The 24,343-nt window shown below is 54.8% G+C and overlaps 1 protein-coding gene across 5 annotated transcripts; it reads left to right on the top strand.

Annotated features, from left to right (window-relative positions):
• The first annotated feature begins 52 nt into the window (after positions 1–52).
• On the top strand, positions 53–24,266 carry KLC4 (kinesin light chain 4). Of its 5 annotated transcripts, none has more exons than XM_063152631.1 (16): positions 53–158; positions 10,329–10,595; positions 10,752–10,982; positions 11,292–11,370; positions 11,453–11,678; positions 11,968–12,055; positions 12,362–12,463; positions 12,756–12,929; positions 13,048–13,147; positions 13,694–13,746; positions 15,441–15,508; positions 15,588–15,696; positions 16,460–16,609; positions 23,130–23,254; positions 23,368–23,425; positions 23,787–24,266. In XM_063152631.1, the coding sequence occupies exons 2-16, from the start codon at positions 10,347–10,349 to the stop codon at positions 23,874–23,876; spliced, it is 1,902 nt and encodes a 633-aa protein (XP_063008701.1). In that variant the 5' UTR covers positions 53–158; positions 10,329–10,346; the 3' UTR covers positions 23,877–24,266. The 5 variants fall into 5 exon arrangements, with proteins under 5 accessions (XP_063008701.1, XP_063008697.1, XP_063008700.1 ...); XM_063152627.1 differs by having other exon boundaries at positions 77–158; positions 16,460–16,582; XM_063152632.1 differs by lacking the exon at positions 53–158 and adding an exon at positions 1,731–1,816.
• The last annotated feature ends 77 nt before the right edge of the window (positions 24,267–24,343 follow it).

Below are 24,343 nucleotides of genomic sequence, written 5' to 3'. Positions count from 1 at the left end.
TGGCGCGCTGCCGCCGGCGGGGCTGAGGCGGCGGCCATCTTGGATTTAAAGGGGCTGCGCCGCTGAGAGGGCGGGTGGTGCCGGCCGCGGGTCTCGCCCCGCCCCCGCCGGGACCGGGACAGCGACCGGGATCGCCATCGAGGTCTTGCGCCCAGCAGGTTGGACTGGCGGGGTTACGGGGGCTCGGTCGCTCGCCTCGGTGGCCCTGGCGTGGGGAGGACACGCGGAGCCCGGCGGCGCAGGCCGGAGCGGGGGCGGCCTTCCCGGGGCGACGCTCTCCGCCAGCCGCGGGGGACGGTGGGACCCTCGCGGGGCGCGGGGGAGGCCCCTGAGCTGGGGCTGGGGCTGGGGCTGGCGTGGCTCGGGGACCGTCCCAGCGAGCCCCGGCCGTTGGGACAGCGGAGCGAGCGGGGGCGAGGGCAGCGTTGGGGCCGTGCCTGCCGTAACGCTGCGGGTCGGCGCTAAGGGCGCTGCCGGCGCTGCGGACTTTGGAGCCGGCGAGGCGCGCCCTGCGGGATCAACCCCTTCAGCACCGGGGGAGCCGTGCCGTGCCCGCTGTGCCCGGGCAGCTCCCGGTACGCAGGCTCGGTGCGCCCGGCCTCCCCGCGGGCAGGGCCGAGTGCCACGCAGGGACGGCCGGCGGAGGCCGGGAGCCCCGAGGGAAGAGCGGAGTGTGTGCATGGCAACTGTGGGTCAGCCCGAAAACCCGGCCGTGGCTGTTTCCAGGGTGCTGTGGGCACAGACTGCGGGATTCACTGCTCTATAATTAGTCTGTGTCTTCATTGCCGGGAATGGCTTTCAGTGTAACACAAATAATGTATGTTTGCGCTTCTGCTGTGTAACTTATGTGACATGTAAGCGTGCCATGGCTGTATGTACCCACAGAGCCAGCCAGATTTGCCCTCCAGAGCTAGGGAATGGAGGAGAACAAGGTGCTTTAGGAAAGAAGTATGTGTTGTGAGATGAGGCAAGAGAGAACCTGTGTGTCAACAGTGCTAGGCTGGGCTATGTTTCTCCTGGGACACCTGAAGCCCTTTCCCTTCTGAGGGAATCCGTGGGGAAGAACAGGAACACCAGTGCAGTCCTGGTTCAGGCAGGTGTAGGTAGCTGGGGACATGGTAGGGAGCACCATGACAATTGCGTGTTACCGTGCATGGGATGGCTGTAGCAACAATCCAGGCTGAATCATGTGTCGTTGTCCTCTCTTTGAGAAGAGCAGCCAGAGACTGAACAAGTGCTTTCTGGCAGTACCCGGCCTAGCCTCACACTGCGGGCTTCCCAGATCCTTCCCAGCCTTCCCCGATCTCCTGGATGTGGCCATTGCTGTGGGCACGGCGATAGCAGCTGGAGGGCTCTCTGCAGCTACCCCAGCTTGGCTTTGGGGGCTGGCATGGGGTCAGCAGTGGGGACGCGGGCGAGGGTGGTACCCAACAGGATATAAAACCTTCTGCCACAGGATGGACGGTGGGATGGAGCAGGGCTTTGGCGGGCTGAGCAGGAGCCCGGTGGTGCCCGGTGCTGCTCGGGCAGCGGGGGTCGGCCCTGCTGCTGGGCTCTCCCGTGGATCCCTGAGGAGGGAGCCGTGGGCTTGGCGTGCGTGGCGCTCTCTGCGCTCCCCGGAGAGCGTCCGAGCGTCCTGTTCGCGGAGCGTGTCCGCATCGCTCCCCTCCCCCTGCCGCAGTGTGGTTGGCTGCCGAGCGCCGGTGCCGCGCCGCCGCTCGCTCCCGGGGCGCACGGAGCCGCGCAGCGCCGCGGCCGCCGCTCCTCCGCCGCCTCCGCGAGCACCGGCGCTGGACAAGCCGCTGCAGGCAGCCAGGTACCGCTCCTGTGCGCCGCGGGGCGGGGGACATTCCCGTGCGGTGACTGAGACGGGCAGGGTGCCCGGCCGTCGTGGAACAAAGGACCGCTTTGATGCGCAGTTTCGGGCAGAGCTGGTGAAAACTTTTTTTTTTGCCTTGTGAAGGTTTTACGTAGCCAGGTGGGCGCGGGATTTCTCTGTGGTGGTTCTGAGGGGTGAAGGGGTTTCTCCGGCTTGTTTGTTTCAAGGATACGCAGCGGGCGTGCCTCCTGCTGCCAGACAAAGCCGGAGAAACGATGACGGAGGCAGGTCATACAGCAGTAGCTCTCAAAGAGCCTTGTTTCGCCCCAAACCGTATTTTCATTAATTAACTGCTTGCTAAGCCTTTCCGAAGTGGAGGTGCACCCTACCGAAGGTGGTGGGCTGGGGGAATCGCGGGTGAGCTTCTGTGAAGGAGAGGATGCGCCTGGGAGGAGGTGTCTGAGGAAGAGCTGGGGGATGGTGCTGCGGTAGAATGCTGTGGCCAGGCAGCCGGGAGAAATCTGCACAATGGTGGGAGGCAGCAGCACATTACCGGGAACAGCAGGCTTCCCTGCGCCTTGCATAGCTGGCATCTGGCGCTCTGCTGCAGTTCCATGCTCGGCTCTCCTCTAGTGCCCTTGGTCTCCTCTCTGCCGTGCCGCCTTGGAGATGTGGAAAACACCCAGCCCTGCCTGTGCCTGTGGGGAAAGAGGGTGGTGTTCAGGTCAAAGATCTGGCCAGCTCAGATACAGGGTAAATAAACATGGCTGTGCTTTGCTGTAATTGGCAGAAGGAGCAGGAAGCATGTGTTCTCTCATCTGCTGTTTTGGGGGAATGTCCAGGTTGAAAACAACGGCATTAACCCCAAATACCAAAATGGCTCTTGGGGTACAAAGGACACGGGCAAGATACTGACCTTGGCAGAGTTGCTGGGTAAATGCTTAATTTGCTAGGAAAGAGCCACATAGCTCCTCAAAGAGCAAAGAGCTTGAGCCAGAGATAGAACAGATCCTCTGCTTGTTTTGCAGGTAGGGGTTTGTCCCTGTGACTTTGCCCGCCTTGCTGTGGTGGACAAAAGCTGTTTGCTTCTGATAAAAGTAGCACAGTCTTGCAGCCTGCCATCAGCTGCAGGTCTTTGCAGGTGCCCCAGGTACAGCATGGAGGGAGTGTGGGCACAGCAGAGCCCTCCAGGGCACACAGAGTGGCTCCAGAGCTCCTGCTGGTCCCATCTGCATCCTGGTTATCTCCTGTACCCGGCTCAGGCACATCCAGTGCAGAGCCCTCACATTAGACAGATGCCTGCAAAGGCACTGGCTCCTGGGAATTACTCTGCCTGCTTTAATACTGCTTCATGCTGTCAGGGCAAGGTAATGGCTCTGGCTCTGTTTTTTATAGTGCAAGACTCCCAATCAGATTCTGAAGCTGGGGAGAGATGCTTGCCCTGGCTCTGTTCCAGCTGCTTAGCTCTTGTCTCTCCACCAGCCTGGAAATGTGTTTTAATGGTGTTTCGCTGTAGTCCCAGGCGCAGCAGATGCAGAGTGGATTTGGTGAGCTGCTGCAGACATGAACAAGTTTAAAAACAAGGTCTTATCAGCTGATCTGGAGGTGCCAGCATAAGCTTGCTGGTGGGAGTGGTGATGACTGCTGTTCTCATTCCAATGGCCTGCTGGAAAGGGCAGGTTTGCCCAGCCAGCTGGGGTTGTAAAAAATACGATGTACAACCAGAGCAAAATAGTTATGGCAAAAATTTCTGCTTTTTTTTTTTTTGGTTGGTTGGTTGGTTTTGCTGTTGTTGTTGGGGTTTTTAAACCCTTGTTGATTTCCAATATCTGTATTCTTTGGTGGTAACAAATGGAGTGAAGCCTTTCTGGTCTTGAAAGGAATGAATGATCTGATACAAAGCCAACCAGACTACCTGTTCTGTCTTCCTCAGAGTACATATCCATTCTGGAATTGGATGATGCTTTGATAATTGCTTGCTCTGGTCAATCAGAGCAAACACCAGTACCCTTTGCCTTGTCCATTTCCAGCTGTGGGCTGGGAGGTGAGAAGGGTATGAGAAGCTCCCTTGTTCTTTCTGTAGTGGAGTCACTGCAGCCAAGTCCTTGTAAAGCCACCTTATCACCACCTTGCCCTGGGTTTCAGGAAGGTTATGTGATGTTGTGTGTTTCATTAGAGATTGTGGGTGGTAGGGAGCTGAAGCTTCTGGGACAGAGAGGAGTGTTGGGAGGCTCCCTTCAAGCTCTTTCCCTTCGGCTCCTGTCTCCTTGGGATTTGAGCTGCAGATCCAGTTCCTCAGTCCTCATCCCCTGGGCCTCTTGCAGCCTGCTGGTTAGCACAGACATTCCCAGCACAAGCCTTCCAGTATCTAGGGAAAAACCGCAGAGATGGCATGTGCCAGCTGCTGGAAGAAGCAATCCTGGCCATGATCCCTGGACAGACAGGATCAAGGCATATCACCAGCACAGTCACCTCGTACTGTGTTATACTCCGAGGGTTGGGGAAACTGGTTGGGTGAAGTCTTTCTGGGCTTGGAGACTGACTTCAAAGCCGTGTGAGGAGATGTCTGGGTGCCAAGGAGAGCCCTGGTTTTGGGGCGTAGGGGAATGTGAGTAAGACCACTTCTTGCCTTCACTGTCTGCTGTGTTGTTGTGAGTGGATTGCTTTGGGAATCCAAAAATCCCTGTGGGACATTGCTGGAAGGAAGCAGGCACTGCATTCCCTTTCTCTGGGCCTTGGGTCAGTTTCTAGTGCTGTGGTGCCTCGCTCCTTTGTCCTGAAGAGGAGTTCACTAAAGGCAAATGCACTGAGTTTATCTCAGGAATTCAGATGAAGAATTTTTTTCCTTACTTTTTTTTTTTTTCTCCCACAAGAGGATGGTTAAGTTGTGGTACAGGGCTCTGAAGAGTTTGTGGGATCTCTGTTTTGGGAGGTGATCCTTTAGTTAGACACAGATACCTGCTTTGGGTGGCGGAATGGACCAAAGACCTCTAAGCATTCATTCCAGTTAATACTCTTCAAGTAATACTCAAGGCAGCCTCTTACTGAGGGAAAAGGTACAGCACAAGAGTCCCTCTATAGTGCTTGAAGTCATCAGTGTGTTGGTTTAACTTTAGACTGTCTGCAGGGCAGGAAAGGTCTGAGCTGGAACCTGGCATTGGGAAAGAACTTTGGATGGAAGATGGGACTCTAGGTGTCCCCTTTTTTGGCAGTAGGATGTAGAGACTTATGGGACCACTGGTGGCAGAGAGCATTGTGGGCATTTGAATTTGAGTGACATCTTTTGACTTTACAATTGCAGCTCAGAGATACGGTGGGTGTGACCTCCCAGGGTGCTGACTCCTGACTGATGTCCTCTTTGTGTGTTCTTAGTGGCTCTAAGGGAGCATCTGGGCATTTCTGGCAACAGTAACAAGCATCACTGAGCACCATTCCTGCTCTGTGCCTCAGCATTTCCTGTTTGCCCGGATTAGAGCAGCTCTGGAAATACCAGCTTGGATGTGGAGCTCAGCAGCCCTGCTTTGTCCCTTTTCCCCCAGGTGGCCTGGGGTGGTGACCCTGGGCACAGTGGCTCTTCTGGCAGTGGTGTGGCAATGTGCAGTGTTCCTGGCAGTGTCACTGTGTCCTGGCTGTGCAGTGGAAGCCGCAGAGGCCCTGCACAGCTGACTGTAATCTCCTGCAATCTGTTTGCCTTCTGACACTGGTATCCAAATAAGAAAATTTGTGCTCATCACACAGACTCTCTGATGGCTGCAGCTTTGTCACTCTGTTTGCTTTTTAGTGCTTTTATTTTATTTTCATCATCCAAAGTATTAGGTCTAGATTTTGTTGCAGGGTCTCTTAGGGTGAAGCCTCGCTCTCTTATTTGCAGTCTCATTTCTGGCTTCATTGGTGGTCACCCAGTCATCTAGAGACCCTTTGTTGCTCAACAGTAATGAGCTGGCAGAGGTCCAAGGAAAGACAAACAAACCAAAAAACCCTCCCTGCTTTTATCAAGTCGTTTTGCTTCCCAAATGTATAACCTTGCTGTTTCTCCAGGTAGCAAATCATGGCTCACAGGAGGAGACTGGGACCATTATGATGAAGCAAGAGAAAGCATTTCTAAATGGAAACCATTGCTATCTATCTCCCAAACGTGGTCACTTGTTCTTGCTGTGGGTCAGACTTACTCTTTTCCACAGGAAGCTTTCTTCCAGAACCCAGCTGTCTCTCTGCAAATACCTTACACCACTTAAATATCCTTGGATCACCTTCTCCTACGGAAGAATTTGCTGCTGAAAATTTTGCTGAAAATCTGTTTCACTTCTTCACAGAAAGTGCTGGCAGACCATCTGCAGTTTGAAGGATGCTGCAGTTATTGCCTTGTGCATGCAGGGAGGCAGTGAACTGCATCACCTGAGTTGTTTGTAGACCTGAGATCTCTGTCCTGTTGTAGCTGACTCCTGATTTCCCCAGTGCTTCTCCTCCCCACTCCAATAGTCTTTTCCAGCATTAGGCATCATAATCTAAGTTTTAAGATTGACTTGGACCCATTTAATCTGGCATCCTTGTAGATGTTGTGGGTTGAAGACAGGAGCAGTGAAGCTTCCAGCTCTTTCCTCTGAAAGGTCTCACACGTGGGAGCAGTTTGGAGAGGCAGAACAACGAGCTGCTGAAATTGCTGATGCTTAGCGATTTCGCAGTTGTGCACTTGAATGCAGGAGGAAGGTTTTAGCCTGGTAGGATGTCCTTGCTGATGGATCCCTGGCTGATTGCTGCAGCTGCCACAAAGCTCAGTGCACTCATGTTCCTCCCCTGCCCTCGAAAGGGAGCAGAAGAGGGGAGATGAGCTGGGTGCTGTCGGGAAGGCAGGCTGTTCCTGCAGCTCGCTGTAAATAGGGAAGATGTGCCAACTAGAGCGGAAAGGGGCGGGTGGAGACCTGGGCTGGGACACCCAGGATAAACTGGGAACAGGACTCTCCATCTCTCAAGGAGCTCCGTGGAAAAGCATTCTTCCTGTTCCAGTCTGAGCCCCACCCTGCAAAAGGCAAACCATGATGTGTCCCCTCCTCCCTGCAGAAAAGCTCTGAGTGTTTTCTGCCTGGGTAAAGGGCACTCAGGGCCCCTTACTGAATGGAAGAGTGCATATACAGCAGCCTCACCCTGCCTGACCTTGGCACTGGCTGCCATAGCAAGTGTTTCCTCTTTGGAGGGCTGAGCAATGAGACTAGACCTGCCAGCACTAGAAATAAGCTCTTTGTTGGGAAATTCCTGCTTTGGAAAGTTAAGTCACCTCTTGCTGGTGTTGGTTGCTTTTCTTTGCTGTACAAGAGGTAGCAGCATTCAAAGACTTCTCAGCAGTCTCCTCTTTGTTTTTTTGTTGAGCATCTGTGTGTTTTTAGGTTTTGTAGCCTGTGTCCAGCCTGGACAATCCTCTGTCCACTGCTGAGCATGGAAACACATTGGTACCTAGCGGAGCTGTGCTTCCAGGATGTCACCCTAGGGCAGAAAGGCTGACGTTGTTACAGATGCTTGCACAGCCTGTGAGAGAAGAAAAGCCTCTATTGGGTTGCCTTGAAGGATCTGAGGAAGAAGTTGCAGTGTAGGATGAGTCTTACATGCTGTGGATCAGGATGTTTTGATTTATTTTTCCTTCTCAGACTGAAATCTGTGCAGTTTAAAAAAACGAGTTGATTGTGATGACTGTGAAAGGCGTGAACATTTCTGCTAGAAGGGCTGAAGAAAGAATGTTGCTGTAGTAGAGATGCTGATGGTTTAACAAACAGCAGTTTCACAGTTGAGGAGTAGTTCTGTGTACTGTGGAATTAATGAGGCTGATTTCTATGGATCTGGGTCTTGTCTCCTGACTCTGTTACCTAGCAAGGTGTGAGGTCTGGTGGCTTTTTATCCTGTGACATGTTCCTCTTCCCAATGTGTTTGTATTGCACTTGTTAAAAATGCCAGCAAGATCTCTGTATGGACATAAGTGATGCTGCCCTGAAAGCTGTCAGCATTTCATTTCATACAGCTGGGCCTGTACCCACAGGGACTTGTGCTGCTCAGCTGTGAGAGTTTTAGAGCAGAGTTGTAGTTTTTTGGGTATGAGGCCGTTCCTGGGTATCTTCTTGTGTCCCAGAGAACTGTTTCCCTGTTTGCAAGTGAGTCTGGGTGTGTTTCCTTACAAGCAGGAACCAGTGATGGGGCCATTTAACCCGTTAGCAGTTATTACCTTGGCAGTACCAGCACCCTTTGGGCTGCCAGCCTCTTTTCTCTAGGGCTGGGAATTGTTGCACATTTCTTCCTGAGTTGTGCTCACCTGTAGAAGTCTCCATTAAGCAAAGCTTTCCTTATTGCTTTAGCACTTGATCCCAGAAAAAGAGAAGAATAACCAGGGAAATTGTTGTCTGGAATGGTTAGCTGCCAGTTTCTGAGAATGAGTTTGGAAGATGGGGTATGAGTGGCAACCAACTCTCAGCAAGCCTATTTTTCCTTTTGAAACAGCAGTCTGTGTCCTCTATCTTGACCTTAATGAGGTTTTTCATGCTATTCTTTTCATATAATCTTCTGCAAAGGAAACTGGCATAAGTCATGGTCCAGAGAGACTGTTTTGGTATAAAATGTGCTGGGTTAACTGCGTGTGGAGCATGACAGATACCCAAAAGTGAAATATAGCGTGATGTGTGACTCAGAATTGGTGCTGATGCTGGATCATGAAGTGAATATGAAGTCAGCATTGTGACTTTGGGGGAGGATGACTCAGTTCTTGTTCAGAGGTGTGAACAGAAGCCCAGCCTTCAAGAGACACGAGGTGTTTCTGCCCTGCTGAGGGGTTGAGTGAGGTCTCCTCTGTGTGATGAGGGTTTGTCTCCCCTTCCTGAGGGATGGATGTACATCATGGGAACAGAAAGCAAAGAAGAATTGGGAGGAGAGTTCAGGCCTATAAAACAACTGGAGGAAGAGTGAGGCTAAAGAGGAGGAGATGAGTGGGTTTGATAATGAGATGTGTGTACTTAAAACAACTGTCCCAGTGCTGTTTGTCACCTTCACTTTAAGTGCTGCAGTGAGGAGCAAGCTGGGCCTCTCTATTGCTCAGGGCCCATTCCCCAGTATCTCCCTGGCACTTTGACAGAGTGCACAGGTGAGAGAAGAGGAGCCTGCCAGAAAGGGGAGCTGTGCTTGCTGTGTTCCTGTGGCTGGGACAGGATTTCTGTTCTCTCAGTAAAGCAGGCACAAGGCAGCTGCTGAACAAAGAGCTCACACCGTGCAGAGGTGGGTCCAGCAGGAGGTCAAAGGCAGATCTGCTGGCAGTAATTCCTCACCTCCTCCTGTAGCTGCTGGGCAGTTTGCCAGCCTCCTGGCAGCAGGGCCCTGGGCACTCAGGTTGCAGAGGCCTCTGCCAGCTCCAGGGAGCAAGGAGGTGCTGCTGGGCAGGTGCTGCCTGTGCAGGGTATTGCAGGAGGCTGGTTTTGGAGTGACCTGATAGCAAGGTGGGAGGTGGAGTAATGTGAGGAGGCTGCTGGGGTGGCCCAGCTGCTGGGAGAGGCTGGGACTGTGCTAAATAAGGAGTCCTGGAGCAGCCAGGGTCCAGCCTGCCTGCTGTGCCTCTCAGCCTCTGCCTGTTGTGTTTCCCTAGCTCCTGGGCTTTGTGTGCAGGGATCTTGCAGCCACACTGACATTGTAGGTTGTAGTGCTGTGCAAAGGCAGTAGCTGGGCACTTCCCCATTGTGTGTCTGGGGGAACAGGACAGGGAAGGAGTCCAGAGTTCTTAGGCCATCCTGAGGAGTCCTTGGGGTGGCAGCAGGGTGAATCAAGATGGAAAAGCTGTTGGTGTTTCAAGTCAACACCTGCACAAGGATTGTTAGTGTGACTGTAGCTGTTAGTGTGAGCTTCCCCAGTCAGGCAGTGGTGTGGTGTGCCCTGCTGGTGGCATGTCCCTCAGTGCCCTAGTGGCAGTTCTGTGCTGAGGCTGCAATCCTCAGGATGTACTCTTCTGCTCATATTTTGGTACATGATTTTGGCACAATACCACTGATGCCCTTCTGTCTGAGATGCTCCTCTAGGAGATTTTCCTTTGAGGAAGCAGCAAGCTTTGAGCTGGCATCCCTCCACTTTATGTTCCCTTTCTTCTGCAGTCAGAAGAGGTGCTGAGCTCTGACAGCCTCTCTGCATCAGTGGTCTGTGGGCAGAAGGTGAATAGATTGCAGCCCCAGCTGCCAACCACAAATCTCTGCTCTTAAATGGGAGCTAAATTAGTCTTCCCCCTGCTGGGAGCGTGGGGCTGTTGGAGGTCACCGCTGGTTGTCGCCTTTTTGTCTCCTGTCCTCGCAGGCCACCTGCGCTGGTTGCCAGCACTCCCAGCCACAAAAGCAGAAGCCTGACAGCTGCAGGCTGCCAGAGGGAGAGGGGAGGATGAAGGAGAAGGGTTTAGAGTAGGCAATCTGTTAAATGCTGTCTCTGCTTGGAGGAGGTTGCGGTGCTTGTGTCTGAAGCAGCGCTGGGGCACTCAGGTTTTGTCTTGGTCTCTGTGCAGGGCTGCAGGAGTAGGACTATGTCCACCATGGTGTACCCAAGGGAGGAGAAACTGGACAAGCTGAGCCAAGAGGAGATAATTTCCAACACCAAGCTGGTAATGCAAGGGCTGGAAGCACTCAAGAATGAACACAACTCCATCCTGCACAGCTTGCTGGAGACCATCAAGTGCCTGAAGAAGGATGAAGAAGCCAATCTCGTGCATGAGAAATCCAACCTGCTCCGCAAGTCCGTGGAGATGATAGAGCTGGGGCTTGGAGAAGCTCAGGTGAGAGTGGGGGGTGATCCCTGAGGTGTTATCTGGGATAGGCATGTGGCCATTTCCCATAAGCTACAGGGTGGGAAGGGGCTAAGTGTAGACGGCTAGCATGGGTGTGAGGGAGAGACAAGCCTGTGGTTGTCACTGACTGAGACCCTTCCCAAGGTGATGATGGCATTGTCCAACCATCTGAACGCCGTGGAGTCGGAGAAGCAGAAGCTGCGTGCCCAGGTGCGGAGGCTGTGCCAGGAGAACCAGTGGCTGCGCGATGAGCTTGCCAACACCCAGCAGAAGCTGCAGCGCAGTGAGCAGACCGTGGCTCAGCTGGAGGAGGAGAAGAAACACCTGGAGTTCATGAACCAGCTGAAGAAGTATGATGAGGATGTCTCACCTTCGGTATGCCCCAGTCCTTTTCCTTTTGAGCAGCTGCTTTTGTGGGTCCCGAACTGCCTACATGTTATCACATGATAGCCTTGCCCTGGATTTTGCCCCTTCCCATGCACAGCAATGCCTGTAGCTAAAGGGGGCCTGCATGGGGCAGAGTCTCTGGATGTTGTTTTGTGGGGGGTGTTGGTGGCAGAGACAGCAGGAGAAATTGAGTGTGTTGGTGGGCTGCAGAATGGCGAGAGTTTGACAATTGACTCAGCGCTGGCTGCTGCTGTCTCTGCTGAGAACCAACAGTATTTGTGATTCTCATCCTGTCAGGAGGAGAAGGAGGGTGACTCCACCAAGGACTCTCTGGATGACCTATTCCCCAATGAGGAGGAGGAGCATGGTCCTGGATGTAAGTGTTTGCTCATGCATGGGTGCTGTCTCTGTTTGAGCCTGCTGGGCCAACTGTGCCATGTCTATTTCTGTGCCCACAGTGCCCCACCAGCACAGCAGTGCTGTGGCAGCTGCCCAGCAGGGAGGGTATGAGATTCCTGCACGCCTGCGCACCCTCCACAACCTTGTCATCCAGTACGCCTCCCAGGGACGCTATGAGGTGGCTGTGCCTCTCTGCAAGCAGGCACTGGAGGACCTGGAGAAAACATCAGGCCATGATCACCCTGATGTGGCTACCATGCTCAACATTCTAGCACTAGTGTACAGGTGAGCATGGTGGGAAGGGCAGGATTGGGCCAGGACAGCTTTCTTCATCTCCTGTTTCCCTTTACAGCACATCCTGGGGCTCCCCAGGCTTCCAGGGGTTTGCCTTTCAGAAAGGTTTTGGCCTAGATTGTATTTGGTTTGCCAAACTCACATATATAACTAGGGACTGTCTAAAGCAGGGAGCAGTGGGGAAAGAAAGGACTCTGAAGGCTGGGTCTGTGTGGAAGGAGCACATAGTTGATAGCTGTAATGTCCAAATCCCAGATAACTGGTTGGCTTTGCACTGCAGGGATCAGAACAAATACAAAGAAGCAGCACACCTCTTGAATGATGCTCTTTCCATCCGTGAGAAGACTCTAGGCAAAGACCACCCAGCGGTGAGTGCCTCTCTCTTCTTCCAGCCTCTTCTTCACCTTTGGGTGCTGCTGGGGCACTGTTCCAGCAGTGTTTTACTGCTTCAGTATTTCCTGCTGGCTGGTTCAGTACAGCCTATAAGGAGTTGGCTTCTCTTGGATCCTGTGATATAGGCAGGGCAGCCTTCTGTCTCTAGACCTCCTTCTCTTGAGAAGCAGCGGTACTGCAGGCATGGGGAAATGTGACAGTCCCTGTTACTGTTGCTTGTGCCCCTTGTTTGGTCTGGCTGGAATTTGCTTTGTTTCATGGAGAAGTTTCTGTCTCTGCAGGTGGCAGCGACTTTGAACAATTTGGCTGTTCTGTATGGCAAGAGAGGGAAGTACAAAGAGGCAGAGCCACTGTGCAAGCGAGCCCTGGAGATCCGTGAGAAGGTACGAGCTCTTCCATGCTCTTTGTCCTTTCAGCTCTCTCTGTGGGCTTTCTCCCATTACCTCAAGGCATGTGGGAGATGCAGGGCCTATCTAGGCTGTTCAGCTGCTCATTCTGCCACCACCTTTCCTGTCTCTCCAGTGTTTGCAGCCCTAGGGAGGCCTCCAGGAGGTAGAAGCTGGAATTTCTCCTCCTCTCCAGACTTTGGCTTTTGTCTGACATAGGTATGTGCTGGGGGCACTCCAGCATCTATAAACTCCAATCTTTGTGTCTTCTCTTCTTTTATTCACCCAGGTTCTAGGCAAAGACCATCCTGATGTGGCCAAGCAGCTGAACAACCTAGCCCTGCTGTGCCAGAACCAGGGCAAGTACGACGAGGTGGAGTACTATTACTGCAGGGCCCTGGAGATCTACGAGAGCTGCCTGGGTCCTGATGACCCCAATGTGGCCAAGACCAAGAACAACCTGGTGAGGCACTGGGGAGAGGCCTGGGGAGAGCTGCTCAGAGACAGAGCAATAGCTGCAAGAGGTGGGCAGAGTTAATCTGTTTCCCAGAGGGGCTGGAGCTGTTTTGTTTTCGTTGCAGGCTTCCTGTTACCTGAAGCAAGGCAAATACAAAGATGCAGAGGTGCTGTATAAGGAGATCCTGACCCGTGCTCACGTGAAGGAGTTTGGCTCTGTGGATGGTTTGTACAGCAGAGGCTCTTGGGGCAGGGCAGGGGTTTCCTGGCTCTCAGCCTAGACTTGTCTGGCTCTGCTGTTGCCCACACTGAGGGATGGGATGCTTGCAAGGCCCGTGCTCTGGGCATCCCTTGAGGTGCTGCTGTTCTAGTGCGTTATGCTGTTCCCGCTCTTCTCTCAGGAGTCTCAATCCAGTCTTTTTACAGGGTTGGGTATAGTAAATGGCACAATCATGCTCAAGCATAGGCTGAAGTTTCTCCTGTGCACCTGGCACACATGTACTTGTGCTGGGAGGACTCATTCTTTCCTTCCCTTGTTCTTTCCTTCCCTTGTCCTGCCTTTCTTGGGACTCTGAGCCAAGGGAAAAGTTCAAGGGAAGGAGTTCAAGGAGAGTCCTCTTGGGACTCTGGGCCAGGGACTGGGGGGAGGATCTGGAGTGTCACTTCCCCCTGATGAGGTGCTAGCTCTGGGGACAGAGTGCTGGGCTGCACAGGAGGCAAACAACAGTGTGGGGTGGTGAATGGACCTGTTTTGCATTCTTCCCCACACAGATGAGCACAAGCCAATCTGGATGCATGCAGAGGAGAGAGAGGAGATGAGCAAGGTGAGTCTGATCCCAGGGGGTTTGATCTTCTTTTACCACAGCCTATCCCTGAACTCCTCCTTCCTGGAGAAGCTGCAATCTGAAGAGCTACCAAGGCCAGGAGGTGTCTGGAGAGGGGGGATACAGCACTGCTGCTCCCTGGGCCAGCAGGGAGGGAAGGTCCATTAGGGACCAGGGTATTTTTCCTTGGGCAGGGCTGTTCAGTCTCTCAGCCATGGCTGCATGCTCTCTCTGCTTTAGTGATTGATCCCTCTTGGGCATGCAGATGATGGAAGATGGCAGATGGCAGAGGGCTGTGCTGCAAGGCTTTGGCACTCTGTTCCAAAGAGCTGCCAGTACCCAGAGCATAACTGGCTTCTAAAGCAGCTCTGAGGCTGCCTAGGGAAAAAATGGAGGTCAAGAAGAAACTGTTGCTGTCACCTTGCTTAGGAAATGGAGCCATATCTGAAAAGGGTCTCTGCACAGGGTGGGCCCTAGCTGGCCTCTGAAAAGGATAGAAATGGACTGTGCATGCCTTGGGCTAGGCTGAAAGGCAAAGCTGCTGTTGCTCCTGCAGCCCAGGCCCTGCTCTGTGGCCAATAAATGCAGCAGTTGTGTCTTTGCTTTTGCCAAGTGCAAGTCTTCATCTATTTTTTGGCAGGCAGGTGAAGCAGCAGAAGGAAGGGTTCTGATCTAGTCCCCTACCTGCAGTGTGACTCTCCCTTTTTTTTTTTTTTTTTGCCCTCAGAGCAGGCCCCAGCCCTCCAGGGTTCAAGCAGCAGTCTGGCAGGCTTGACTTAGTGCCTGTCCCATCCTGTCAGCCCTAGAAGCAGGGCACTGGCACTGGCAGGTGCTTCCCACAGCATCCTGTGCCTTCCCATTGAACCACCCTGCATGGGCACTGCAGGGCACTGCTCAGCTTTGCACTGCTCTGGTTGCTGTATTGTGAAGGCTCTGCTGCAAAGAATCTGCACTTGCTGCAGCACCATCCTGGAGAAATACAAGCTGGAGTAGAGACCAAGTTCCCAGTGCCCCCTCTGGGGTTGAGACTCTTCTGGTGGAATCTTTGGAGAGTTTAGGGGTCAAATGTAGAAAGCTGTAGTATGAGGCTGTGCTCCTGATAATGCAAGCTCTGCCATGGGACAGGAGGCTGGGGGAGTCACAGCTGGAGTAAGAGATTCATTCTACATGTCAGTCTTAGGCAAGGGCTAAACCTCTTTCCCTGACTCTGGGGCTCCTCTCCCCAAGGCAGCTGTGTCTGTGCCCCATATCAGAGCAGGGTTGGCACTCCTGTCCAGGCAGCAGCAGTAGTCACAGACCTGCTTGTACTCCTGGCCCAGGAGCTGGGGCTGATGGGCCTTGTGCTGTTTCCATATCTTCTGTTAAAATGTATGAAATTCTTCTGACAGAGCTTGGTTACTTTTGTCACTTGCCTCTCTTCCCTGGCAGCAGATGGGGGCCAGTTCATGCCATCAGTGGGATCTTGGGCACAGCTGCAGCCCTGGCCTCCAAGGCTTTATCTGCCCCAGAGGATTTGGCACCTTGCCTGTTAGGTTCAGACACTTCATTTGTGTATTGTGTTTCCAAAGGCTGGGCTGGTGCAGGGGTGCAGCCTGGGCTCTGAGCCTGGCATTTAGTGATTTAGTGGCAGAGCACAGGCCAGAGGAGGGCAGTAGGTGTGGGACTAACAGCTCTCTTCTCTCCTCACCCTGCAGAGCAAGCACAGAGACAGCGCTCCCTATGCCGAGTATGGTGGCTGGTACAAGGCCTGTAAGGTTAGCAGGTAAGAGCTGCTTTGTGGGCAGCTGTGGACTCTGGGGGGTGACTCCAGGGCTCCTGCTCACCTCCCTGTGTTACCACAGCCCAACTGTGAACACCACTCTGAGGAACCTGGGTGCGCTGTACCGGCGCCAGGGCAAGCTGGAGGCAGCCGAGACCTTGGAGGAGTGCGCGGTTCGCTCCCGGCGACAGGTAACCCCAAGGGACCTGCCCTGCTCTGGGGGCAGTGCAGGGCTGGGGTGGCACCTTGTGGCACTGCCTTTGGTGGGGTGTGCTGAGGGACTCTCCTGGGCCTCTCTGATGTTCTTGGTTTGCGTTGCTGTGACACCAGAGGGCCTCGGTGGTCGGGGATGCATTTGTGCAGAATTCCTCATGTGTGTGGGGTGGTGCGTGTGTGCGTGGATGGAGCAGATGTCCATGTGGGGGAAGGCATGGCTCACTGAGTGCAGAAATACTGCAGTGGGGTTAAGGCAGGTTCCTGGGCTTTGTCAGCTACTGGGGAGAGCTGCACTTACTGGGATGTTTTCTTCATACTAATTTTTTATGTCCAGAGGCAAAAAATACCTAGAATTTCTTAGAGTACCTCTTGCCTTAAACTCCTCTCAGTCGTCAAATAATAAAGCTGGAGCTGTAAGCACCTAGCACAAAAGACTGAAGGACAGCTGAATCCTTCACACTTCAAAAGGAGAAGGAAAGAAGCTGTCACCTTTGGGGTAGCAAGCCCTTGTTCCACAGGGTTGGTTATGGCCTTGTGAGGACTCACTGAGCTGGGAGTTCAAACAGAAACTGCTAAGTGCAGGATGGCATTTGGCTCCATCCTGGTTGTGCTGGGCAGTTTTGGCTGCGATAGGGCAGTGGCCAAGAGAGGGAACAGGAACCAAGCACAGTGGATCTCCAGAGGGAAGGAACATGTAAAGACAAACCACCATTCTTCCTTAACCTTTCCTACTTGCAGGGCATTGACCCAATCAACCAGACGAAGGTGGTGGAGATCCTGAAGGAGGGGGATGGCACAGAGAGACATCGGAGCCTGGGGGGCAGTGTCAAGTACGAGAATGCCACAGACGGTAGCGAGGAAGTGAGTATGGGCGTGGAATGGAGCGGGGTAAGTACAAGACACCATCAAGAACGGCCTCAGCCGGCTGCCAGAGGGCAGGGACAGCCTGGCTGAGGGCTGTCCCCGCGTGGCCTGTCGTGGCATCCTTGTCTGCCTCCATTCATTCCCTGCACATTTCCTTCCCCTCTCTTGGCATGAGCCAGCCGGCCCGCAAAGGTGCGTGTCTGGGTCTGGCTTCTGGTGTACAGAGCAGGTATTGCCAGCTGAGGGCTCCTGCTTCCAGGGAGCTGCCAGGCCCTGCAGTGCACAGCATGAACTGGCCCTGGTCTGCCCTTAATCTTAGGCTTGTAACCTTATTAACATCTCTCCCTGCTGCTCCCCTCTGGAGGCCCTGGCTGAGAGCATCAGCCCCATCTCGGGCTCACCCAGCCTGTGAGAGCCATGTGGCTGTCTGTCCTGCACTGTGCCACTGACAATGCTGAGCCTGGGCAGGGTGGTGTGTGTGTGTGTGATGTGCCTGGTGTGTCTGTGACTGACTGACTGACAGACTGACTGACTGCAGGGCACAGGAGTAGTCTGTAGCCAGCATCTTTGCTGTCCCCCTCTCCTGGTCTCATGCCCTAGGCAGGTTCTGGCCAAGCAGAGGGGACAAAAGGCAGGTCTTTGCAGGATGGCAAGCTGGGCTGACCAGTGGAGGCAAGAGACTGGTGTTAGCTGAGGCACAGACAGGTCAACCTGCTCTGAGGCTGAAGGTGACTTTGGTCACTAGCACTGAGTTTGGAGAAAGGTAGTGATCTAGAGCTGGGACAGATGCCTTTTGTCTCCTGCAAGCAGGAGGGTGGAGAAGAGGCAACAAGTGAGCATGGTGCTGGTGGGTGCTTGGTTCAAGGGCCGCTAGAGCTGTTAGTGCTTACACTCCTTCTGCAAACTCTGGGAGCACAGAGCAGCTGGGGTTGTTGCAGCCTGGCATAGGGAAGGCACTGAGCACACAGAGTCCTTTGCTGCCCTCTCACATCTGCTGTCACTAACCCTTCCCCACCTGGCTCTGCTCTATCCCCACCTGCATGAGCTCCCTCCCTTCCTCTTCTTTCTTCTTCCCTGTTGCCATGACAGCCCTTCAGCACCCAAAGCCTGAAGCCTGCTGGCTCTCTTGATTGTGGATTGTACACAGGAGGTGGCTGAAGGGGATCTGGAAAACAGACCTTCAAGTGGACCCAGCAGCTTTACCAGATGCAAGGCTGTCCTTTGCCCCAGGTCTTAGCTCTGGCAAGGCACCAACTCCAGGCCCCTGCGCTCATTAGTAAGGGGGCTAGACGAGCACAGAGGGAGGGGCTGCAGGTTTGGATTAGAATCACCTGGTCCCTATGCTGGCTGGTGTCTTTCTGCAGCTCCTCCTGGCTGTACTTGATGCTGGGTGACCTCTTTGCACTGGTGATGGTCTGGGAGACCTTTCTGACAGCCTCTGAGCTGATCATCCTAAGGCAAGAGGCAGTGCCACCCTCTGCCACAGCCAGTCCCAGGGAATAGTCCCTGCTCATATGACCCTTCCCTGGGGGTCTTAGCAGAGCTTCCCTGACCCAGACAGCTGTAAATAAGGGCTAGCCCAGCACCCTGGGGGACACAGCTGCTGCCACATGATTCCTTTTGCAGCCTGCTGCACACGTAGCCAGCCTTCTCTTCTGAACCAGCAGCCCTGCACTGTACAGAAGCTCCTGCAAAAGGAGTCTGAGGCAGCTCCTGCTGCTCCTGTCTGTCATGGCCTATTGTTTTCTGGGTTGGTCCAGAGCCCTCAGAAGTGCTGCCTTAAAGCAGCCTGTGCTGCAGGCAGGGCTGTGGGAGCCCCCAGGGTGCCCTGTGCCCCTAGGCAGCTCTGGAAGCACCCCAGGGCCTGGATCAGCTGCTGCTGCCCAGGTAACTGGGACGTGAGAGCAGGGGGATGGCACCAGCCCCGTGCTGCAGAGGCCCAGGAGCAGGAGCCCCAGGCTGTTCCTCCTTGAGCTCAGCTGTTCCTGCCAGCCCAGTAAGCCCACTAGCAAAGCAGTGAGGCTGCAGTTTCAGCCTCACAATACTCTCCCCCTGCCCACATGTGGCCTGTGGTCTCTGCATGCAGCCTGGGCCTTGTCCCACCTGCTCCCTATAGGTGACCTACAACCTCACAGCCTTGTGAATTGTGTCTCTCTCCTCTCTGTGCACTAGGCTTAAATGCCTGCCGAGACTCCCTCTTTCCCCTCCACCGCAGTCACCTGGATGTTTGTGTTGTATCCTCCGACTTTTCCTCCACACCATCCCTCCTTCCTCGGCGAGAGCTCCTGGCGCGCGAGGGCACCGCGACGCCTGCCGAGGAGCCCCTGGCCCAGCTCCACCCCGGGGCCAGCAAGAGCAGGAAGATGCTGCGAGGAGCTGCCAGCTCCCCCAGGCCAGGGTGACGGCCCACCAATGTCCCCTCGCGTGTCCCCAGCCCTGGCCTGCCCTTGCACAGCCCTGCGGGGCGTTGTCGTCACTCCAGGCTTCACTCCATTGTCACTATTCATGCTCAGCCCTCCTTGCTTGTTGCCTCCATCTTTACAGAGGCTCGAAGATGGAGGGCTGTTGTGGGACAGTGAGGCCTGGCCTAGGCAGGGCTGTCATGTGCCCGTGTGCTTTCCTCCCTGTAGGCTTAGCTGATGTTAGTGCCTTGTAGCAAACCTGTGCTGGTTCCCAGTGAGATGGGCTCTTCCTGCAGTCCCCATCCTGCTGCCCTCCTCCCTGCTGAGCTCTGTACCCAGGAGCAGTGTGTGGGTCTCTCTGCAGGGCAGCCCATAGAGCTACTGTGCATCCAAGATAAGGCTGGGGGCAACAGCCAAGGATTATGTACAGGAACTGGCCAGCACAAGCTTGTCTGGCTGCACCTTCCTGACTGGGTGCTATAGCCAGGTTCCTCATCTGGCATTAAGGGCTGAATCAACCCCCCATTGCTACAGGGCTCTCAGGTGTGGTGGTGGGAGAAGTGGGAGTGAAGTTGTTTGCTGTTCCTTGAAAGCAGAGGAGGGGCAGGAGGAAAGGAGAGGTTTTTTGCAAGGGACAGACCCCAGACTGTTAGAGGTGGCTGAGATTGGGAATGGCCTGGATGGGGGCAGAGTGGTTGGGAGAAAAAGAAGGTGCAAAGATGGATGTGAGGATGTGAATGTGAGGGCTAGGCTGGAGGTGCTCTGAGCAGGTGGGAGCAGATGGGATGGCTGCAGGGAGGTTGTTGCAGGAGTAGGGGCTGGGTTGCTCACAGGTCTGTGGGACTGACTGCAGTGTGGCTGTCCCTAGCCAAGGGGTGGGAAATGTGTAACCCTGGTACCAATAGGGTCACCATGCTGACCCTGAGGGGGTATGGGGGTGGCCTCTGATGGCTTCAGACCTTCACGGGGTCTGCTGCTGTTAGTCATTACTGGGGTACAGAATGTGTTCCAGGGCCAGACCTCCTCTGCCTTGGGTCTCACATCCTTGAATGTACACTCTCATCCCACCTCCTATAGGAAGGGAACCTCCCTGGCTCTCCTATTTTAGAAGAAAGCTGGGGAGGCTGTAGGCAGCAGGATAGAGCCCAGGGGCCAGCACAGGACTCCTTATTTATTTAGCTAGATCCCTTTTTTATGCTAGTCATCTGGCAGGTTGTGATACTAAATGTGCTTGTCTGTCTGGGCCTGGCTTTCCTGTGGTGGTGCAGAGGCCTTGGGGTGCATGCATGCTGCTCCCCTGGAGTTTGTGCTTACTGAAAGGAAGCTTGTCCTCGGGACATGGGCTGTGGAGCCCAAGGCTGAGTGCTGCAGGGCTGTCCTCTCTGCTGTCCCAGTGCTGCTCCAGGCTTCTGGAGAGCAGGGAGTTCCCAGTGCAGGGTGTGTTTGGACCTCAGGGCCATCTGCCCCTGTGCTTTGCCATGTCCTGGACCTGGTGCTGTAACGACCATACCTCTAATTAAAGGTAGACTGACCCAAATTGCTGCCCTGTGCTTCTTTCCATGCTCTGTAGGCCAGCGTCGGTCAGCCTGGGGTGGTGGGTGCAAATGCTGCTGGAGCAGGTCTGGGGGTGCTTGGTGTCTGTCTGTCTGTCCAGGGGCATGTGCTGCCCCCAGGGCTCCCCTCCCAGGCTGAGCATTGGAGGTGAAGGACCCAGCTCCACTGGACCTTTTCCCTGTCCTCCAAATTGGAGTTGCTGCTAACCTCAGCTCTGTAACCATGTGTGGCAGGGCTGCCCTGGGGCATCTGAGCTTGGACCTTCCCCAAGAGGCATTTCTGTGTAGCCAAAGAAATACCCCATTGTGTCCCTCAGTGCTGAGCTCTACCTGCTGCCAAATTCTGCCCAAGTCCTCTGCCTCCATGCATTCATTAGGCAGGGTTGGAGCATGCAGTGGGGAGAGGAGCTCAGTGGTGGAGCTGCTTGGTTTTTTTTTGAATGCTCTCATCCTGGTGGGTGCAATGGGGTGGGGGCTCTGCGGCAAACCAAACCCATAAATGTTCTGGGTTAAAAATAACCCGTCAGAAAAGGGAGTGGGGGGAGAGGAGAGGCTATTTTTAACCCAGCATGCAGCAGCATTTGGTTCTGGTGTTGGTCTGCAGTCAGTCTGCATCGCTGCAGCTGGGGAAATGTGGCTCCATCCTCCAGCTCTGATACTTCTGATCCTGCTGCCCTTGTACCATGGTCCTACTCCCCTGTCCCAGCTGTGTTCCCTCTTCCACCCCTGGCTTGTGTGCCCTGGGAAAAGCAACAGTGCCTGGCATGGCAGTACCCTGCAGGGAGAGTGGTGTCCCAGTGTAAGTCTGGTGGGGAGGCAGAAGACACCTCCCCATCTTTGTTAATGCTGCACACTGACATTCAGCTCATCCAAAACCTGCCCGGAGCGCCTCGTGCAGGAATTGAATTGTTTACTTTGCTGCTTTGGGTGCTCTCTGCATTTCTGGTGACTGGGTCCCTTTGCAGCAGCAGCACATGGCTCTCAACTTGGAAAACCCTCAGCCCAATGAGAATGTGAAGAGGTTCAATGCACTTGTTTTATCCAAGAAGGAATGAGAGGAATACCAGGAGAAAAAGGCTTGCTGGTAGGGAAAGTCCTGGTCAGTCTAGGGCTGGCTCAGCTTTGGTAATCAGAGCAGAGGAGAGCTGGAAAAGCTTTCCCTGAGGGCCACAATCTGTGATGGTCAGCACAAGGGGGTGACAGGCCTGAGGCAGAGACCCTGCCTACCTGCAGAGCTGCTTGGACAGTGTAATTGCTGCTGCTAGCCTGAGCCACAAGGCATATGGGTCATTTGGAATGCTTCAAAGGGGCTCCCTCACATCTTCCTAAGGAGTAAAAGGGCTTTTGCCATCACTTCACCTCCTTTTCTTCTGCCCCAGTGTTCCAGGGGCCATTCACAGCAGGAGCAGGGAAGACTGCTGTTACCCAGCCATCAGAGCAAAAGTAATTCCCCACATCAGCAGTGGTGTCACACCCTTATGTAACAAGCAGGCCAGGCCACAGGGAAAGAGCTTGGCATGATGACATGGTGGCATCCATGTCACATCCATGGTGTGGTGCCATGCTGGCAGCCTGTGGATGCATGTGGAGCAGAGTGCAGGAGGTGGATTGGAGCCTATTAAGGCCTGAGAGCACCTCACTGAGTACTGGGGACTTTTGGAAGCATGTGGGAGGAAGCAGGCTCAGGAACAAGATTTCAGGCTGGTTTTGGTCTTCAGAAAAAGCAGATAGACACAAAAAGCCCTCTGCAAAGTGCCACCCCCTGGAGCAGCTAGTGGGGCTGCATGCAGCTAAAGATGGGGGGCCTAGGAGTGGTGGTGCCTGCTTGGCAGCACGGTGCTGGTGCAGCCAAATGAATCCATCCCCAGGGGAGCTGCCTGAATTGCTCCAAAGGCTCAAAGCTCATGGTCTTGGAGGTGTTAGGGATGGGACAAGGCTGTGTGTGCAGTGTGAAATGGTCTTGTGTGATGTGAGTGAGCCTGCAGGACCAGGTGTGCATCTGTATGAGTGCTGGACAGAGAGGAGGAATGGTGATGGTGTGTGAAGAAGGCCAAGGGGAGGGAGAGGATGAGGATGGTCTCCAGCCAGCAGCAAATGAGGAGAGAGTCCTTGAAATGAAATGAAAGCCCCAGCAGCCTGTCCTGGCCTGACAAAAGTATCCCTAATCTTGGGACTCCCAACAGGGCTTGTTGCCTCTTTGGCCACTGGGACCTCCTTGGTAGTTGCTCCTGAGCTGTTGCAGGTGATGGAGCTGTATCATCTTCAAGCAGGACTGTGCAGATGCCAGTGCCATTTGTGCTGGGGGCAAGCCAGCAGCCTGTGTGGGGGTTGAGCTTGCCCTGGGCAGGAGGGACTATCAGGCTGGATGAGGCAGACAATAGCAGCTGACTCCATGGTTACCATGTCCTGTGGAGAACCGGCTGAGGGGAGCCATGTAGTGAGCAGTGAGCCTGATTTGGGCCAGAGCTAATCCCTCAGTGCAAGTGGGCAAGAGGATGCTTGGAGCCAGTTCCAGCCACTCATCAGCATCATGCCACAGCCTGATCAGTGCCACTCAGCCGTCACCCTGGCTTGTGTCTCTGTGTCCAGGATGGCAGTGGCACTCTCCAGCGCAGCAGCTCCCTGGGAAAAATCCGGGATGTGATACGGAGGAGCAGTGAGATGTTGGTCAAGAAACTGCAGGGCAATGGTCCCCTGGAGCCCAGGAACACCAGGTACGTGCGAGGGTCTGGCTGTGTACAGGGCAGGTGAGGGCCCTGCCACCTTGTGTGTCTGGGTCTGACCACTCACAGCATCATCGCATCTGCTGTCCTCTGCTTTCTTACAGCATGAAACGAGCTGCATCCTTAAATTACCTGCACAAGTCTAGTGATGCTTCGTTTGAGGTAAGCACAGTGTGAGTGGTGGCGCTGGTGCAGGGCTGCCCGTGAGGCTGAGGGCTGTGTGGCCAGTGGCACAGGGGTGAGGGGCATGTTAGTGAGCCCCAGGTGCTGTGCCGAGTACCCCTGAGCTTGTGGCCCCTTGTCTGAGGTCAGAGCTCCAAATCTGAAGGTGTTGCTTCCAAGGACCCATCTTCCTCCCCACAAAGCTCAGCCATAGGCTGGGAGCACAGGCAGCAGCTACTGTGTGTGACAGCAGCTCCAGGGCTATCCCGGCTTGCAAGGCAAGGGCTGCAGGAGTTAGGGTGGCAGCTCTGGGGCATGGGGGTGCATTGCAGGTACCTCATGGGCACTCTATTTTTTCCAGGGCACCCAAGGCTTCCGTGCGGAGAGCAGAGGCCTGAGCGCCAGCAGCATGGACCTGTCCTCCCACAGCTCCCTGCTCTCCTCCAACTGAGCTGGCTGCTCGCCGCTGGGCACCCTGGCTTTGCGCTGCACGGGGCAGCGCCCGGCACCTCCCCACACCACCTACAATGTTCTCCCCATCACCGGTTCTCGTGCCACCGTCTGCCTGCCCAGCCCGGCCTCCCCGGGGGTCCCTAGCTAGTTCGGGCACCGCAGCCCGCCCGCATGCTCCTCTGCTGCTCACCGGGGCCGCAGCCCTGGTGGCCGCATGCTCGGTACCGGTCACACACACGCTCACCAGGTAGAATCGCCAGCCCGGGGATGGGGGGCTATCCCCCAGGCCGGGGCAGCGGCGGGAGTGCCCCATGCCCCCGACACGCCGGTTCCCCGCCGGATGATCGCTGTACTTTATTTTATTAAATAAAACCGACCCTAGAAGCGACCGCGGCTCGGCCTGAGGGGGACGGGGCGGGCGGGGCGGGGCGGGGCGGGCGCCGCCTGCCGGGGGGACAGCGGGAC

The sequence above is a fragment of the Melospiza melodia genome, chromosome 3 (genome assembly GCF_035770615.1).
Source record: "Melospiza melodia melodia isolate bMelMel2 chromosome 3, bMelMel2.pri, whole genome shotgun sequence".
Taxonomy (NCBI): domain Eukaryota; kingdom Metazoa; phylum Chordata; class Aves; order Passeriformes; family Passerellidae; genus Melospiza; species Melospiza melodia.
Note: the sequence above shows the minus strand (reverse complement) of the source record. Positions and strands in the feature narration are given on the sequence as shown.